This window comes from Camelina sativa, chromosome 5 (genome assembly GCF_030686135.1).
Source record: "Camelina sativa cultivar CO46 ecotype springtype chromosome 5, ASM3068613v1".
Classification (NCBI taxonomy): Eukaryota; Viridiplantae; Streptophyta; class Magnoliopsida; order Brassicales; family Brassicaceae; genus Camelina; species Camelina sativa.
Genome location: NC_141884.1, coordinates 20562929 through 20580339, shown reverse-complemented (window position 1 = coordinate 20580339; position 17411 = coordinate 20562929). Strand labels below are relative to the sequence as shown.

At 34.4% G+C, this 17411-nt stretch overlaps 3 protein-coding genes and 1 pseudogene across 18 annotated transcripts; 1 reads left to right on the top strand and 3 right to left on the bottom strand.

Moving 5' to 3' along the window:
• Positions 1–67: 67 nt before the first annotated feature.
• On the top strand, positions 68–826 carry LOC104787058 (SKP1-like protein 14 pseudogene; annotated as a pseudogene). The gene has a single exon (XR_015557239.1). The product of XR_015557239.1 is annotated as an SKP1-like protein 14 pseudogene (transcript).
• A 4407-nt stretch (positions 827–5233) lies between these two features.
• LOC104787057 (pentatricopeptide repeat-containing protein At2g26790, mitochondrial-like) lies at positions 5234–7942 on the bottom strand. Of its 2 annotated transcripts, XM_087450485.1 has the most exons (2): positions 6487–7942; positions 5234–6398 (listed from the first exon to the last, which is right to left on the bottom strand). In XM_087450485.1, exons 1-2 carry the CDS (start codon positions 7778–7780, stop codon positions 6343–6345), a joined length of 1350 nt encoding a protein of 449 aa, XP_087306611.1. In that variant the 5' UTR covers positions 7781–7942; the 3' UTR covers positions 5234–6342. The 2 variants fall into 2 exon arrangements, with proteins under 2 accessions (XP_087306611.1, XP_010510862.2); XM_010512560.3 differs by having other exon boundaries at positions 5234–7936.
• A 1416-nt stretch (positions 7943–9358) lies between these two features.
• LOC104787056 (hydroxymethylglutaryl-CoA lyase, mitochondrial) lies at positions 9359–13264 on the bottom strand. 7 transcript variants are annotated; one of them, XM_087450479.1, is made up of 9 exons: positions 12868–13264; positions 12384–12685; positions 12092–12302; positions 11801–11980; positions 11191–11271; positions 10939–11102; positions 10281–10417; positions 9850–9965; positions 9359–9760 (listed from the first exon to the last, which is right to left on the bottom strand). In XM_087450479.1, the coding sequence occupies exons 2-9, from the start codon at positions 12656–12658 to the stop codon at positions 9509–9511; spliced, it is 1416 nt and encodes a 471-aa protein (XP_087306605.1). In that variant the 5' UTR covers positions 12659–12685; positions 12868–13264; the 3' UTR covers positions 9359–9508. The 7 variants fall into 7 exon arrangements, with proteins under 7 accessions (XP_087306605.1, XP_010510861.1, XP_087306609.1 ...); XM_010512559.3 differs by having other exon boundaries at positions 12384–12570; positions 12868–13211; XM_087450483.1 differs by having other exon boundaries at positions 11191–11264; positions 12868–13065.
• A 64-nt stretch (positions 13265–13328) lies between these two features.
• LOC147944088 (Putative methyltransferase family protein) lies at positions 13329–16175 on the bottom strand. 8 transcript variants are annotated; one of them, XM_087450473.1, is made up of 9 exons: positions 15931–16173; positions 15670–15779; positions 15481–15548; positions 14812–14931; positions 14381–14454; positions 14247–14301; positions 14061–14165; positions 13710–13821; positions 13329–13631 (listed from the first exon to the last, which is right to left on the bottom strand). In XM_087450473.1, exons 2-9 carry the CDS (start codon positions 15759–15761, stop codon positions 13511–13513), a joined length of 747 nt encoding a protein of 248 aa, XP_087306599.1. In that variant the 5' UTR covers positions 15762–15779; positions 15931–16173; the 3' UTR covers positions 13329–13510. The 8 variants fall into 8 exon arrangements, 7 of the variants coding, with proteins under 7 accessions (XP_087306599.1, XP_087306600.1, XP_087306598.1 ...); XM_087450474.1 differs by having other exon boundaries at positions 14061–14156; positions 14244–14301; positions 15931–16172; XM_087450472.1 differs by having other exon boundaries at positions 14061–14301; positions 15931–16175.
• Positions 16176–17411: the final 1236 nt, after the last annotated feature.

The window sequence follows — 17411 nt, the reverse complement described above, 5'->3', positions numbered from 1 at the left end:
GAAAACACAATTAACCGACTCTTAACTTTTATAAATAGACCTTCTTCGACTCCTCTTTATTCCATTCATCATTCAACAATCTCTCTCATAATTCATAAACCGATTCTTTTCATCACCCAAAAAGATCGAAACAATATGTCTTCGAAAAAGATCGAGTTGGTGAGCTCTGATGGCGAGTCTTTCGTAATTGAGGAAGTGGTGGCGAGAAAACTGCAGATCGTAAGGCACATGATCGAAGACGAGTGTGCAGACAAAGCAATCCCGCTTTCAAACGTCACCGGAAAGATCCTCTCCATGGTGATCGAGTATTGCAAAACACACGTCAATGTTGTAGATGATGAAGAAGAGATGAGCAAGGAAGCCAAGGAGAAGAAGGAAGCTGATTCAATGTCTGAAGAAGAAGCCGCGAAGCTCAAGGAATGGGAAGCAGAGTTTCTCAAGGATAAAGATCTGGCGACAGTCTTCCAACTCATTCTCGCTGCTAACTATCTCAACGTCAAAGGCCTTCTTGATCTCACTTGCCAGAACGTTGCAGATCACATCAAAGACATGACGCCAGAGGAGGTTCGTGTGATCTTTAATATCAAGAACGATTTCACACCCGAAGAAGAAGAAGCAGTTCGCAGGGAGAACTCTTGGGCTTTTGAAGAACCAGCTGCTCCAAAACCCTAAACTTTTTTTTTTTTTGTTTCGTTTCTCTAATTGTTGGTTTTTAGGGTTGTGACTTTATTACTCTCTTTTCCATATTTGTTTGTGAGAAAAAGGAATCATGATAACCCCACTTCTCCAATTGTGAAAAGGAGAAAACACAACACAATCAACCATTGCCGACCATCTGTTACTATTTAGATTTATAAATAGTAACATTCATTGTTTCATTCAATATCTCTGCAAAAATAAAATAAAAAACCATCTCTCATTCAATGTCTACGAAAAAACTTGTGTTGACAAGCTCTGATGGCGAGTCTTTTGAGGAAATTCTTAAATTTCGTTGTCTGTTCCTTACCTAGATAATTGACTAATGACTAGCTAGGCCAAAGTTAAACATAAACATTGTAACACAAGCTATTCTTTCCTAGGTCGAAACTCTTTGGAAAAAACATTAATAGGAAGACGAAGGGTGTTGTGGTCTGGAGAAATTGTGTTTAAGGGACGAAGGGTTGTCTTGGCCGTATAAACTCAAATAGATGCCAAAAAACACAAAAAAAAAAAAAGCATGCGAGGAAGATCGTTTCTCAAGTATGTGATCAACTCTTGGTCTCTACTAATTATGTTGTCAAAGCATAAGCATGTTTCATCTCCATTCTAAGCTTATCCGCTAGCTAGCTAAGAAACCATATCCCTCCGGTGAACTGTGAACAACGTGATACACGGACAATACAAACTCTTTTTTCAACACTTTATAGAATAACGACAATGTGTGATATATGACTGCACATAAGAAAAAATGCGAGAACGTACGTAGCCTAAGGAATCCTCTCTATATATACTTGTGGTAAGCTTCTTGCAGCAAGTGGACGGAGGATCGCCAAAGAAGATATATTTAACTAGAATCCGTCCGCGCGCGTCCGTGAGGAACCAAGACGATGAGTCTTCCAATTATGTTTTTGGCTTTCCTTGAAAATACTGAACCACAAAAAAAAATTCTTGTATTTTTCCTTCTCGTGTTTCAATTAAATAGCAAACCATTTTCAAAAAAATTTGGCTAAATTAAAACTCATCCAGTAACCTCTTATATTCCAAGAGGCCCAATCAACACTGAAAAACATTAACCGCCAAACGGAAAGAATGGATTTCTATAACTTCCCAACAACACCGTATTGCTGAGCTCAAAAGGCCACAAACAAATTTCAAGTTAATGATATTTCCATTCATTAGGTTGTTACTGGACCAGCAATGATCAAGCCATAACGATTGCTGAATAGCCCGACCTTAACCAGCCATATTAGTAGCCACACAAATGTAAAACCTCAGAAGTTATAAGCGACAACTGTAATAGAAAAATAATTTATAACCGACTGATATGGTATGTTACAAGATAGTCATATAACTTGAGGATATCTTTTCAGATGTGGACTTTGTAGTAATGCTAATGCAGCATCCGACGATGTATGCAACCCATATAAACTGCTTTTAAATATTCAAAAGTCATATCCATATATTCACTGTATAATTCATCTAACTCTTGAAAAAAACTCTAAGTATTTTCATTAAATTTTTATATTTAAAATTAATGAAAAAGTTGTAAATTAGATTTATCATTTTAAAAATCTTTTGTTAAATCAAGAATTGGAGGAAATCTTTACTTCTGAAAAACTTAATAATGCTAAAGAATAATTGAGAAAGCTGTAAAAACTGTTGATATTGAAATTTTATACTATTTTGTGTCATGGAAAAAAATGAAAACGGTTCAAATAAATAAATATATATAGATTTCAAAATATATAAATATTCAAATAAACACAACTCTACAATGAACAGTTGCAATTTTAACAATTGCAACTTTTTGTAAAACATACAATAAAATTTTCTGCATATTTATTTGAAAAATTATTCAAAAGGTACAACTGAAAAAATACAACTTTTTGTGGCATTCAGATTGCAAAAAAAACCCGATGTTATTTTTATTTAGACGTTTAATACCCAATGGTTTTCGGTTGGAATAAAAATACCTGGTGTATTAAATTAGTGTCAAATAAAACCTTATCTTTTAAAAATTGGTTGAATCGAACGGACGACTTAACAGACGTTAACTTGGGTAACGGAATCGCTAAACCGGATTAAGTTTCAATCACACGTTTTTAAACAGATATATACAATATGTATACAATATGTTTACTTAACTTGACGAATATGTTAAAGTAGTCTAATGGTATAAGGGTTTGTATTAATCTCCACCGAACCTGGGTTCAAACTGTATCCCCAAACTTTTTTTTTTTTTTTTTTGAAAACTCGAAACTTTTTTTCCCATGTCGGATCTGAAAACGGCAACGAGATTCACAGGTTAATACGGCAGCTGCCAAATCGATGGATCAGAAACATCCTTCTTAGATTCATGATAGTGATGGATGCTGCTACGGTCTGAAGCTTCATACAGAGGTTTTCCTAACAAATTCAAATAATTCCACAGCAGATCTGGAAGGGATTGTTAATTTGTGGCTGCGACTTCGACGGAGCAGCAGACTCGGTTACCGATGGTTGTGAATTCAACGGAGCGGCTGACATCTTCCTTGTTTCCGGCAGGTGAGGCGGCTGACTTCTTCCTTGTTTCCAGCAGGTGAGCAACGACATCGGCGATGAGAAAGGAAAAAAAGAATGTTGGTGGTGGGGTTCGAAACCAGCACTCGGATGTGATAAAACTTACCTTGTACCATTAGACTACTTTAACATATTCGTCTTTAAAAATGTGTGATTGAAACTTAATCCGGTTTAGCGATTCCGTTACCCAAGTTAACGTCTGTTAAGTCGTCTGTTCGATTCAACCAATTTTTAAAAGATAAGATTTTATTTGACACTAATTTAATATACCAGGTATTTTTATTCCAACCGAAAACCATCCTACTATATTAATTGAGAAGTACAAATATGAAACTAACCTTAAAATGTGTAAAAAATTACATACAATTGCCACTAGAAAAAATTAATTTAGCTTAATTAACTAATTTAAATAAATATAATTAAATTAAAAATAAAAAACACTCACATATCAAATATTAAAAAATCTTTAAAAAATCAAAAAAAAATATTTTTTCTCTCTAATAAATTATGGACGAAATTACTAATTATTTTTTTAAAAAAATATATAAACCAATCAGAATTTAAAAAACTAAGATTTTATATCCAAGTATACAATACAATTATTTTTAATAGCTAAATTCGAAGATTTTGTTAAGATTTCAAATTATGATTCTCATATCATCTTTATTTTATTTTATTTACAAATTGTTTAGAACTTTCATATAATATTTATAATTAATAAAATGCATATTTTTCTGCATATGTTGTGATTTGAATTTTTTAAAACGAAGATATATTACTCAATGTATGAAAATGTGTGTTTTAATTTCCACATTGGCGGGTTGGTAAAACTAAATTTATATAGATGATAAATTAATAATTTTTATTTACCCATAATTATAATATTAAAATTACTATTTTATATTTCACAAAATATGATGCAAATACAACAAATAAACAATATAAAACTGTAATAATACGTCAAAAATAATCAGCTCTAATATTCTAAAATAATTAGTATTCAAATAGACTAATAGATTTACATAACAATTAAAAATAAATATTACCTCAAACACAATAATTTTTTTTTAAAAATAAAACAATAACTTTTATTATTATATTATAAAAAATTTTAAAATGTTGACCCGTGCTTTAAGCACGGGATATATCCTAGTTGGGTATTAAACGTCCAAATAAAAATAACATCGGATTTTTTTTGGCATTTTTCCCTATCCCCTATTTAATAAAACGGAAGTACACGACTTCAAATTTGTAGACTATATAATTTTAATAGTAGGTTATAAATGAGTTATAAAAAAATTGTATTAATTTGTTACAATATGTTAGGTGTACACGGAAGATTTTAGGAGATAATCTTAATTCTCTTTTACACCAAAATATATCCTCCAAAGATTTGATTGCTACATTACGTTGATTACAAAAACAATAAACAGAATATTCTGAATTAATTCTCCATAGAAAAAACATTTGATAAACATAAAAAAAAAAATCTAAGCAAATAATAACAATTAATACCCATGCTAGAGCACATGTTGAAATTCCTTTTATTTATATTACATGCTATAACATGTAATATTAAAATTAATATTATAGCATGTTTGTTATATGTAATGTTAATATTACATGCTATATTAATTGTAATATGCAAATATTAAATGCTATATCAAATGTTAATCAAATGCGATGTTTGAAGACTATTATTCTCGATGAAAATGATCATCGTGTGTATAGCATGATCCAACAGTGACTAAAAAACTTGCATATGATTTTTTCATAAAATTTTATCCAAAAAATTATTAAAAAATCATATAAATTATATTTTATCATAATAATTATAAAAGAAACAAAACGAATTACAACCCGTGCTAGACCATGCTCTAGCACGGGTCATAATCTAGTATAGATTATACAAACAGACTAACGAATTTGTTAACATACAATAGTTATGAATCGTAAAAATTATGAACGGTAAGACTCAGGAATTTTAGTTTTCTTATTAATAATTTAGAAGAATAAATATAAAAAGCAAGATAAGAGGGACTAATTATATACAATTCATATAATTTAAGTGCACGGTACGGTTAACAATTTACATAGATGATAGATGACCTTCAAAAATTACACTCATTATTATAACCCTCCTTCATTCCTGATTTTGTTGTAATCTCTTCAGCTTCAAAGCAGCGTGCTTAACTGAATCCCCAAAATGTCCAGTCAGTAAAATATCCTTTTTTGACAATTCGGTAACAAGTGCGACTGCCTTATCTATGTATCCTCTGCGAAAATAACCAGATAGTAGAGTTTTGTAAGCCACCATATCAGGCTCCAGCCCACTTTCTATCATTCGATCAAAGAGTTTTGTGGCCTTTTCTATGTTGTTAATCTTACACTGACGATCTATCAAAACTGTATAGCATACAACGTCTAGTCCAATGCCGGCAGCTGTGAACTTTCTCCAGAACTCTGAAACTCTCTTCTTTTGCTCTTCTCCTTGAACAGAACCCGTCTCTGGATCCAACTTCTGATAACTATTAAGCAAAACCGTGTACGTTACCACATCAGGTTTGATTCCTCTCTGCTTCATGTCCTCAAAAAGATCATCGGCTTTCTGTAACTCATTCAGCCTACAGTAGGTGTGAATCATGATTGTATAAGTAAACAGATCAGGGATGAGTCCTCTCTCAACCATTGTGTCAAATAGCAGCTGTGCCTCTCTCACATTGTTTATCTCACACAAGGCCCCAATCATTTTGCCACACATGCTCCTCCCAGGTTCAACTCGATAAGCCCACATTATCTTCAGTACGTCAAGAGCTTTGTCGAGATAACCCTCCATGCAGAGACTAAAGAATAGTTTGTTGTACACACTCTTGCTCAGAGGGCGTTCCAATCTAACGAATTGTTTATAGGCCTTTTTAGAAAGGCCAGATTCACAGTAACCTTTCACCAAACTGGCATAATTGTCCGGGCATTTCTGCTCTAGACTCCTCAAGAAACCTTCGGCTTCTTCTACTTTACGTGCAGAACACAGGCCTTCAATGATCACATTGTGAGTGACAGCATTGGGCTTTAGACCCTCAGCTTTCATTCTTTTATAAATCTCTTGTGCCTCTTTCTCATAACCATTCCTGGCCAATCCACTGACAAGCACATTGTATGTGATTAAATCAGGATAGATGCCATTTCCACTCATTTCATTAATCAAATCAAGGGCATCAACAACTTTACCTTGAAGGCAGTAGCCATCAATCAGAGTTGTGTAGTTGATGACATCAGGAACCATTCCTTTATCCATCATTTCTTGAAGCAACTTAACAGCTTCTTCCACTCTGCCAAGCTTTCCCAAAGCATCAAACGCGACATTGTAACAACCTCTGTCAAGGAAAATGTTCATGCCGCTAAATTCTTTGAACTTTTCAAATGCTTCCAAACACATGTCCATCTTACAATAGCACTGCAGGACTGAACTTACAATCACACAATTTATTTTCAGACCTTTCCCCAACATTAAATCCAAAAACCCCAACGCTTCAGTTAAATTCATGTCCTTGCAGTACCGAACAATCATCGCCGAGCAAGCAAAAACATCAGGATCAAACCCATTTCTCTCCATCTCAAGAATAACACTTTCCGCAGCTTCCGTTTTCATCTCATTACAAAAGCCGCGAACCACCATGCTAAACGCAAATCTAAGATCATCACCAGACAGAACTTTTTCATCTATCAATTTTTTGATCAAAACAACAGCTTGCTCTGTCTGCCCATTTGCACAAAGCCCATCAATTAACGTCTTATAAGCAAACACGGTCGGACTTTCCAAAAGCAACTTAACTGCTCCTTCGAAATCACCTTTCCTACAGAATGCCTTAACCACAATTGCATACGTGTACTCGTTTGGACACAAACCCAACTGCTTAAGTTGCCGAAACAGAGCTACAACCATACCAGTTTTCCCAAACTCAATCAAACGGCTCATCAAGAAATTACAGGACTTGATACTAGGAACACGGTTCAATCGTTTCATCTGAAACAAAACATCGATAGCCTCGTCGAACATAGCGAGACTAACATAAGCTTTAACCAACGCACCGGAGACTCGGATCAAGACCTCCTCCTCAGCTTCTTCTTTAATAACTTCAATCAAATCCATTACAGTGAAACCACGCTCCTCGTTCTGAACAAGTTCGACTAAAACCGAATCTAACTTCCTGTCCAAACCCCAAGTAGAGAGGATTCGGACAAGAGTAGCGTAAGCATTAACATTAGGCGAAACTCCATGTTGTTTAAGCTGTTCCAAAAACGACAAAGCGAGATTTGGGTCATCTCTGGTACTATTGAGGAACCGCTGAAGACTGGCTTGATTGAGCTTGGAGAGATTAGGATGATTCACCAGTTGTTGTTCGGAATCTGAGAGATTAGGGTTAAAAGCAGAGACGGCGTAGAAACGCGAAGAGGCAGGTCTTCGAATCAAACGCAAGTGTGAGAGGAAGAAGAAGGTAGGAGAAAACAATCGTAACCGCATCAAAAATGGCGATTTGATTTACAGAGTTATCGAAGATGATGAGAGAATCTTTAAACCCTAAACTCAACCTTGAAATGGCCTAAATAGAATGAATTTTGCAGCTCAATATTTTTGAAAGAAAAAGAAAAAAATAATAATTTGGAGAAATACATCATGAGTCATACTTTTAAATGCCTACTACTCTTTTTTTTAATAAATGATTTTTTTTTTTTTTTTTTTTGTTTTGGTGTGAAAAAAAAAGTCCCCCCATTTATTAAAATAAAAAGAAATTACACATGAACAAATCGTGGTCTTACCGACCCACTAGCATCCTCCAAAACAATCGAAAGAAAGACTCCGGACAAACATCCAAAGAGTAAAAACCTAACGGAAGTAAAAACGCATAATTTGCTAATCCATTTGTAAGAGAATTAGCTTCTCTATACACATGAGAAATACGAACTATCCAGTCCTTAGATGATAAGTTATAGCACAGACGTATTAGAAAAGACAGCGGATAAGTAGCACTAATCTCTGTCTTAAGAAAACCGACCACCATCTCCGAGTCTATCTCAAGCTCTAACAGCGTAACACTTCTCTCCCATGCAATATAAAGCCCATAGTAGATTCCTCCAAAATTTTGTCATCAGTGCCGAACATATCTCGATATTCAGCACAAAACCCCCAATCCAACTCCCATCACCATCCCAGAGTCAGGGTTGCCGTGAGAAGCGCCAGTTTCTCGAATAATATTTTGTTTTTATTTTTATTTTTTGTTTTATTGATACTCTATTTTTAAAACATTTTTGGTTTCAAATACCCAGTTTTTTTTAACAGCAATCGATAAAATTAATGGAACCAATAAATATGGTTAGCTTTGAAACACACATATTTAAATTGTCAATGGAAAAGGAAAATGTTTTAAGAAAACGTCAACTATTATCATTTCATTTTGGAAGAAAACTAGTAATTAGTAAACCTTTTTTTTTCATTAGCAATTGAAACATGTGTGTGTTAATCATCTGTGGACATTCATTTCTTGCAGACTATATTCAACAATTGATAACCCAAATTTGGATATGCTCATCGCTTATTGATGTGATGATCACATATTATTAGTCTACGAATATATGGCAATGCAGGTTTGGGAAAACATCACTTCCTAATAGTACTGTTTTCTATCATCTAAGGAGTTGCATATCAGTTACCTCACAAAATCGAGAAAACCAAATTCTAAAAACAAAAAAACACTTGTTTAAATCTTCATATGCATTTTCAGATACACTTAATATCAATAAGCTTTTTTTGTTCTTGTTTTTATATTCATATACTCTGACAAATTTTTGTATAGACATTGTACTTCTTTTGCAAAACACTGTTTATATTATAGTGTCAAAATATAAAGGTCAAAAGATGACGTGACAGTCACAGAGTAAACATTAAACAAAAAGATCTTGATTAAAAGACGATGGCGGCTATGGCTTTTCACGAATCGACGGCTCGATCACCATATGTACATCTAGCGTAAAACATATATACATCTATAAACCATATAGTGTCCCGTACGTCTAGCATATAAGTATTGTAGAACATTGCAAATAAACAAGAATAAAAACCATTGTACCTTTCAGTAGCATCGTTTATAACAATGAATCATTCATACAGCATCTTATATATAAGATTTATATTCACTTTCTTTTTGTCTCTCGTATTCATAAGACTTTAAATATGTGAATCCTCTAACAAAACTCATATCTTGGAGGCATCAGCTGTGATCCGACGGTTGAGGGCAACGGCAGCCTTTGAACCGTTGGGACGGCCGAGATGCTTACTGATGAAATCTCCAGCAGCTATAAGCTTTCCCAAGTCGACATTGGTTTGGACGCCTAAACCATTCAACATGTAAACCACATCTTCTGTGGCTACATTTCCTGAAGCTCCTTTTGCATATGGGCAGCCGCCTAATCCAGCAATTGATGAGTCTACTATGCTTATTCCCATCTGCTTTTGCACCAACACATGTCCAACCATAAATGCATATATAACTAAATATTTTTTGCCGGAAAAAACAAGATTAGTTCTTGACTTACTTGGAGAGACATCAATATGTTTGCAAGAGCTTGTCCATAGGTGTCGTGGAAGTGAACAGCCAGTATGTCGGCAGGCACAACTGCCATAACGGCTTCGAGCATGGGAACTACAGAACCTGATTTATTCAATTCACCAAACAGAGGGACTTGATTAATGGAAAGACTTAAACTCTCAACCAAGAGAACAGCACCCAAGCCCAAGAAATCCACACCCAAAGTAATCTGCCGAGGCATTTCTCATAAACCCAGAACTGCTTTGTTGTAACCATAACCAACTTCCAAGTCACAAGACTCACAACAGCTTTAAAATCGGTTGCATTCAGTCCTAGGCTAGGTAATGGACTTATAGCTAATATTTAAGCCGTTCAACATCTTCAATGCTTATAATTCAATTGATTAAACTATGCGAGATTTTTCAGAAAAGAAATTACCAGGAGTACCAATCCCAATTGTGTCACCTAGAGATATCTCAAAGCAGCCCATGTCGTAGAGTTCTTTCACAACATAAGCCACTTTTGAGGGTGGAACGGCTCCCTCCACTGGACACCCCACAACGCAAGATACATACCTTCAACATTGGGAAATAATCATGGACTTTAATTAGAACCAACTGTTTCTGCTATACGTGTTATATTAGGGTCGAAAATTGAAAAACAGATTGATTCCACCACTAACAACATTCAATGGGTCAATAATATGAGACATTAAACCAAGTCTGAACTAATTGGATCAAGCTTGATGGAAAATGAAGTTTGGACAAGAAAATTGTTCATGAGTCTATGATCCATATTTTTACAAAGTTATATCATACACTCCCTATGATAAGATTATCACACGTATTAAATTTTTGCCAAACATGATCCACCGGTGATTCAGTTCTCGCATTAAAATTAAATAAGGTGACAAACCATTAAATGGTTGGATAGCGAGAAACCAAAATGAAAACACTGTATAAAAGAGTTTAAAGAAGTTTTGCACACGCCCCTTAGCACAGAAGTATGAAAAGCTTGAGTAGGCACCACATTTGCTAGACACTATACGGAGGGAACAGATAACGTACACAATCAAGACAAATTAGAAGAAACGTACCCACGGACGGGAACCCCATGCTCCTTTGCAGCAGTGGTAACAGCACGATATCTCAAGAGACTCTCTTCGATGGTACAGTTAATATTTGACAAGGAGAATGACTCAGAAGCTGATGCAAAAATTGCAACTTCCTTAGCACCTGCAGACACAGCCGCTTCAAAGCCCTAAAAAGAAACAAGGACTCCATGTTGGTGTTCATAGGTAAGAAACAAAGAATTGTTTTGAGAATCCTAAGAGATAAATGGTACATACTTTTAGATTTGGTGTCAGAACAGGCAATCGAGCCCCATCTAAACTATTTACAGCATCCATTACATCCTTTGCATCTGCAAGCTACAAGGTGAGATAGTATAAATTTCTGTTCAGTTAAATTAGTTCCTCTACATGGAAAATGGTTTTCTCCATTATCTTGCCTATCAGAAGCAATTTGAATCTCTTGTAGCAAGAGCTAGATGGTACCCAAAAGAAAATCCAAGAAGTGGTATGCTTGTTGCTCAGTTGAATGTAGGAACAAGCAAGACCATATGAGCAAGCAATGGATTTGTTTTCGAGTTGGCAGCTAGTACTCAGGAAAATTTGTTCCATGACGCATGAGGAGGTTTCAAAAATAAACTCCTAGTGAGATGCCCAACAAAACGAACTGAAAAAACTGTATTGATTCATTTTGAAAAACTATTTAGATGCAGCTAACTCTACAAAGGAAACATTCATTTCTATGAGAACATTATAGTCTATCTACAGTAAAATATCATTTCTTTAAAGTGGTCACTCTATATGTTTTATTATGGAGATACCAAACATAGGATCATATGAAAGTGCAGGGAGACAATATAGTTCATAAACACCAGCATAATAGCATTACCTGGGGAACCCATTTTGGTGATACAAAACTTGTAGCCTCGACAACGGGCAATCCAGAAGAAACTAATCGCTGAATTAGTTCCACCTTAACAGATGTGGGTACTATATTTTTCTCATTCTGCAGGCCATCCCTAGGACCAACTTCTACAATCTTCACAAACTTTGGTATACCTTTGGAGATCTGATGAATTTCAAACAGAAAATACAAAATAAGATAGAGAAAATGGATAATTGGCTTATGATTTATGTAGATAGATGTCAAAAACTACTTTCCTCCATCAAGAAAATTTACCTTATTAGTTATATGTGGCGTGCCATTGTCATTGCTAAATGTGCTATACTTATGCCCCTTAAAACTTTTGGATTCCCTTAAAGTTGCAGAAACTGTGGAAGTCCTCCCTGAAATTGAAATATTCTGAAGCAGATGTTGTTCTCCTTCAGATAATTTCCGAGTATGCCTTCTCCACGGGAAAGACTCTTTAACGAAGCTTCTATCATCATCACTGTAAAGTTTTAACAAATTTTTTTTTAAAAACGAAGATGCCATCAAACTTGAAAGATTATTGAAAAAAGGCAACTCTCACATGCAACTGTTAGAGGTGGTGCAATCTCTTCCATCAATCCAACGGTGTCCCATGCCGAAATCATCCCTAGGACGACAAGCACCAGAGGAAAACCTCTGAATCCTATCCATTGTACTCATACTAGGCAACTTGTCAAAGCCAAGCGGCTCCTCCAAACTCGACATGGTAGTGGTGACAAAATGTGAGACTGGAATAGAAGGATGATGCAAATGAGTGTTGTTTGTTAGACTCTTGCACCATAAAGAATGGGCTCGTCTCGCCCCATTCCATTGCATTTTTTTTTTTCAGCAATTTTTTTTTTTCTGGAGAAAAATGGTCAGAGTCCATTGCTCAAACAAATTTGTTCAAAATATTCCACAAAATACATCTAAGATTCCAAACTCGATTCTGCTTTTTAGCCAGAAATCGATAAATTTAACATAAATTTCACCGTCTCCGATTAGGAGCGAATCATGCTGCAAAAGGAGAGGGGACGAGATTTTACCGTGAAAAGGTGTTGCGATTAGTTCCGATGAAGAATCTCCGGCGATAAGATTTGATTTCCGGTGACGTAAAGAAGACGCAGGGTGAAGAAGAAGAAGAAGAAGAAGGACGCGTCAAGTTTATCTCCTCTAATTCTGGTTGGGAGGTCCTCTTGGAGTTGGGGAGATGACTCACATTTATTTTGGACCTCAATAAATTTATAAATACAAAATCGATTTAATCAATTTAAACATGTTTCTTAACTTCTTCTTTCTCTCTTTACTGATTGGAGCAACAAATTTTAAATAGGACTGTATGTATTAAATTATTATTATATGGTGGAAATTTATTTGAAAATTGACCCTCAAATAAGTGGAGTGTGTTAGCCAGTGTATTTAGATAATAACTGATAAGTAGGTGAAATCAAGAAATTGGACATGGCAACTTGTGTATATAATAAAGGAGATATGTTAGTTGCAACAATTTTTCAGCTAACAAATGTGGTTTCACTTCAAAGCATCCACAAATGTCATTGTTTATACTTTTTAAACAGTAAAGGATTTCACCAAAAATGTATGCATCCTAAAATAACATAATGGTACAAAATTCTCAGTAGGTATCAAGGGAAGTAAAATTACTCCAACAAAACAAATTCCTTTCTTCTTCTATTGAAGTGTGATCTCATATATGACTCCTTTCAAGTTTGCTACGGTACACCGAGTCCCAGAAACTTCATTCATCAGCATCCCGTGCTGAGCGCCTTCTCTCAAGATCGCAGAATCCATCCTGAAACAACATTTTCAATCATATGAATATTGCAGCCATATGAGGGAAAAATGCAAAAGTTGTGGCTGACAAACTTACTGTCTAGCCCGTGATACGTATGCTAGTATGAACTTGCAGTTTCCGTGTCCCCTGATCCGCAGAAGCTGCTCAACACTGTCAAATAGCAACGGCACACTAGATTGCTGAAAGCTTACGTATTGTCAAGGCATTTTTTTTCTTTTCATTCTGGTGTATATCATAGGAGTACCGATTATAGTTTAACTGATCTGAACTAAACCAAATCTGAACTGAACATAAGATTTACCATTTCAGGTTCATTTTTTCTGTATTAAACCGAACTAAAGATGTATTTTTCTATATATCCGAATCCGGACCAATGTACTATACTATGCGGATAGATAAAAAGATTGTTATCGAAAATAAGGATATAGATATCAGCTCCAAGGATAAGATCAAAGCCATCATTGTGTTTCTGTAAAATTTCACCTAGATGATCACTATTTCCCCATTCTAGCTTTGCAGCCTCTAGTTCAGTAGATAGAAATGTTAAACAGAACCCATTACTAACATGAATGATGAGAATCGACAGCTTAGTTGATTTTATTTTCTCACCAGCTGAGGGGTTAGGACCGCTGGAATGTCCATGCAGCTCGATGTTTTTCTTCAGTATCTGAAAAGTTATAAAAACCTGATTATATTCTACCAATGATATGAATTTATAGAGCAACTCTTCAGCGAGGAAACCTTGCCTTGAGCACTTCATCGTTATGGTCAGTAAAAATAACTTTACGGCAAAATTTGCTACAGAGAACTCCAGTTATCCCTGAGTTAAAGAAGATTTAAGATTAGAAACTACACAGGAATTGAACCACAAGGAGAAAACGTATTTAAGCTTTGGAATAACATTCAGCAAATTAAGGAACTAGTCCTTCCATTATGTTCTCAAAGACCAAAGAAAGAGCACACATCTAGGAGTTCATATATGTGAATGATGGTGAATTCAGGTAAGGGCAGACTGCTAAGACCAACTCTTCAAGAAAATTATACAACTTATCTAACAATATAGATGAAGGCACATGCAAAGGTGGGTGATTAACCCATTATGTACTAGGATAAACAAGATGCATTAGTGTGGTCCAATAAAAATGGAAAATGAGAAAAGGTCATAAACAGCACAAACCAACGCCAGATCCCAACTCCAAAATTGAACATCCCTGGAGAATCTCAGCATTTTCTGAGAGATAACCATTCATAAGCATCGCACCAGGCCAAACCAGCTGCCCTGTTAAATCAAAATCAGCTGTACCACAAATATTTTAGACATCCTGTTATGTAACAGACATATAGCTTTATGATATATACTACGAGGATAGAGATAAAAATCGCTGAACTCTCATTACTCATAAAATAGTCTTTCAATGGAAAAGGAAGTTCAAAGAATACACCAGTCAAAAATTCACAAAAAAGGCTCGTGCTTAGTCTTTGTTAATCAGATGACTCAAAACCTCGCAGCAATTACTTCAAAATTTTGATCTAAGAAAAATATACTGCCAATACAATACAAGGGTGGAGATAAAAAAAATCTCTGAATTCTAATTGCTCCTTCATTGTCTTTCAATGGCAATAAAAGTTCAAAGAATACACCAGCCTCGTATACAGATCAGAGTGACTCGAGATTGATTAATAACAACTTAATGAAGATTTGAAGAGCAAATAAACAACAGAAGTTCATCATAACACAAACCTCACAACGACCAAATCGGATATTATACCAAAAATTCTTCTCTTTGGTCATCTAAGAAGCAAAAATACAATGCAAGATTGATACTAAATAAAAAAAGAAACTCACTTGAAGCTGACTGGAGACAGTAGAGCTCAAGAACATGAGAACCAAACGTAAACTTCGTCAACTGATAACTGCATCCGAAAAAAGACAAAACAAACATGTCTAAGGAAACCATAACCTAACACTTGATCAAAGGTTAAAACCAAATTCAACAAACATTTGTATATTTTTTTGTATCGGTGACAAAATTACTCATCGTTGATGAAGAAAGACTCCAAGCAGACTATTTCTTCTTCTTCCTCTTCTTTATTTGCTTCTCTCCGTTTCTCACTTTCGCTGCCCATCTTTGTGAATTGCAGAAACTAAATCAGAATATAATAAAAATTTCTCAGATTCCAAAACTCATAAAAGTTTGTTCCAAAAAACATCAAATTCGAAGTTAACTATGCAAAGAGTTGAAGAAAACACGTCTGGTAAAGGAATCGATAAAACAAGGTATTGATTGATAGGTACTTTGTCAGAGAGGTGCGGCAACAATGGCGTCTGATGACTACAGGCTACAGCTGCGGGCGGCGGTTCCGGGAAAAGTGATTAGCGTTTGAGAGCAGACCAAACCGATGCTTTTTCGGTTATCAGATTTTAACCGGTTTCAGAAGAAAATCACAGTCAACACTCCGAGAACCCTAAACGGGGTTCGGTTACCGTTCGGGTTTGGATCTGATTTTTTAGATTTTCCGGTTTTAGAGTTTAGAGATATGTAACCCGTTCGAATACAGTTAAATTCAGGTTTGGATCGGATTCGAATCAGGTACAGGTTGAAGTTCCCAAAACTAAAAATTTTATTATCCAAATTATCTGAGAACTAAGATTTAACCGGCGGTACACTAGCGGGAAAATATTTTTAATTTTAAAATTTTAAAATTTATATTATATTTATTTGTTATTTTATTATTATTTTATTAATTTTAAAAATATAAAATTTTACAGGTATTTGATATAAGTATTCAAAGTATAAGATTTTTGTAATGTTTTCAAGGTTTTAACCCATGTGGTATATGTATAGTCTAGTAATACATATATCTCCTAGTACACATCTAAAAATATTTTTTAAAAATAACAATTCCACTTAACTCTCTATATGGGATTAATGCCACCATGTCTCAACAAATCAAAATAAGATTTTGCGTAAAAAAAATAATCAAAATAAGTTTTTTTATCAAGTTTAATTATGTTAATTGTTTTACCAAATTAGCATATTTTTATTAATGTCCATTATAGTTTATGATTATTAATAGAATTTTAATTTTTTTGCTAATTCCTCACAAAATACAAAATAAACCAAATTATATGGGGTTTTCAACATATTTAATGTGACATTTTATAATTGGATTTTCAGTTTAGGAAATTTATTAATGTCCATTAATATAATTATGGATCTTGTAAACTTTTGTTATGGAAAATCTGTTGTATATCATTTAAATTTGAGATATTCTAGCATCCATAAAAATAGTTTTGAAGATTTAATGGGTTAAAACTTTAATGTATAGATGTTGTTAAGATTTTATGACGATAAATGTAACAAATGTTTGTCTATTTAAGAAAGTTTAGTATTTGAGTTTCTCTGCAATGTTATTTATGGAATTGTTTTAGGGGTTAATGTTGTAAAAAAAAATTAAATAAGTAAAACTTAAAGGGCATAAACCAAAATGTACTTCAAAAATGTTAATATAGATGTATTAAAATAAGTTTTGAGCATTTATTCACGATCTCTTAAATAATGGTGTCATACTGTGTATGACAATAAACGTAAGTAAATTTGATCGATTCATATAGTTCCATTAATTGAGTTAAGTAGAAATGTTCATTTAGGAAAATCTGTAGGGGTTAATTAAGGAGAAGTGTTATTTTAGAAAAATCTGTAGGGTTAATGTTGAAAAAAACAAATTAAATAAGATAAACTTCAAGAGCATAAACCAAAATGTACTTCAAAAATG

Excerpts from the sequence above, each read along its gene's own strand:
- LOC104787057 (XM_010512560.3), bottom strand. The coding sequence starts at position 7,780 with ATGCGGTTACGATTGTTTTCTCCTACCTTCTTCTTCCTCTCACACTTG.
- LOC104787056 (XM_087450479.1), bottom strand. The coding sequence starts at position 12,658 with ATGCAATGGAATGGGGCGAGACGAGCCCATTCTTTATGGTGCAAGAGT. Across the intron at positions 11,981-12,091 it reads CGCCACATATAACTAATAAG|ATCTCCAAAGGTATACCAAA; the intron begins GTAAATTTTCTT and ends GAAATTCATCAG. Across the intron at positions 11,103-11,190 it reads TTCTGACACCAAATCTAAAA|GGCTTTGAAGCGGCTGTGTC; the intron begins GTATGTACCATT and ends GTTTCTTTTTAG.
- LOC147944088 (XM_087450472.1), bottom strand. The coding sequence starts at position 15,761 with ATGGGCAGCGAAAGTGAGAAACGGAGAGAAGCAAATAAAGAAGAGGAA. Across the intron at positions 13,822-14,060 it reads TATCCTTGGAGCTGATATCT|GCTTTCAGCAATCTAGTGTG; the intron begins ATATCCTTATTT and ends GACAATACGTAA. Across the intron at positions 13,632-13,709 it reads TACGTATCACGGGCTAGACA|GATGGATTCTGCGATCTTGA; the intron begins GTAAGTTTGTCA and ends ATGTTGTTTCAG.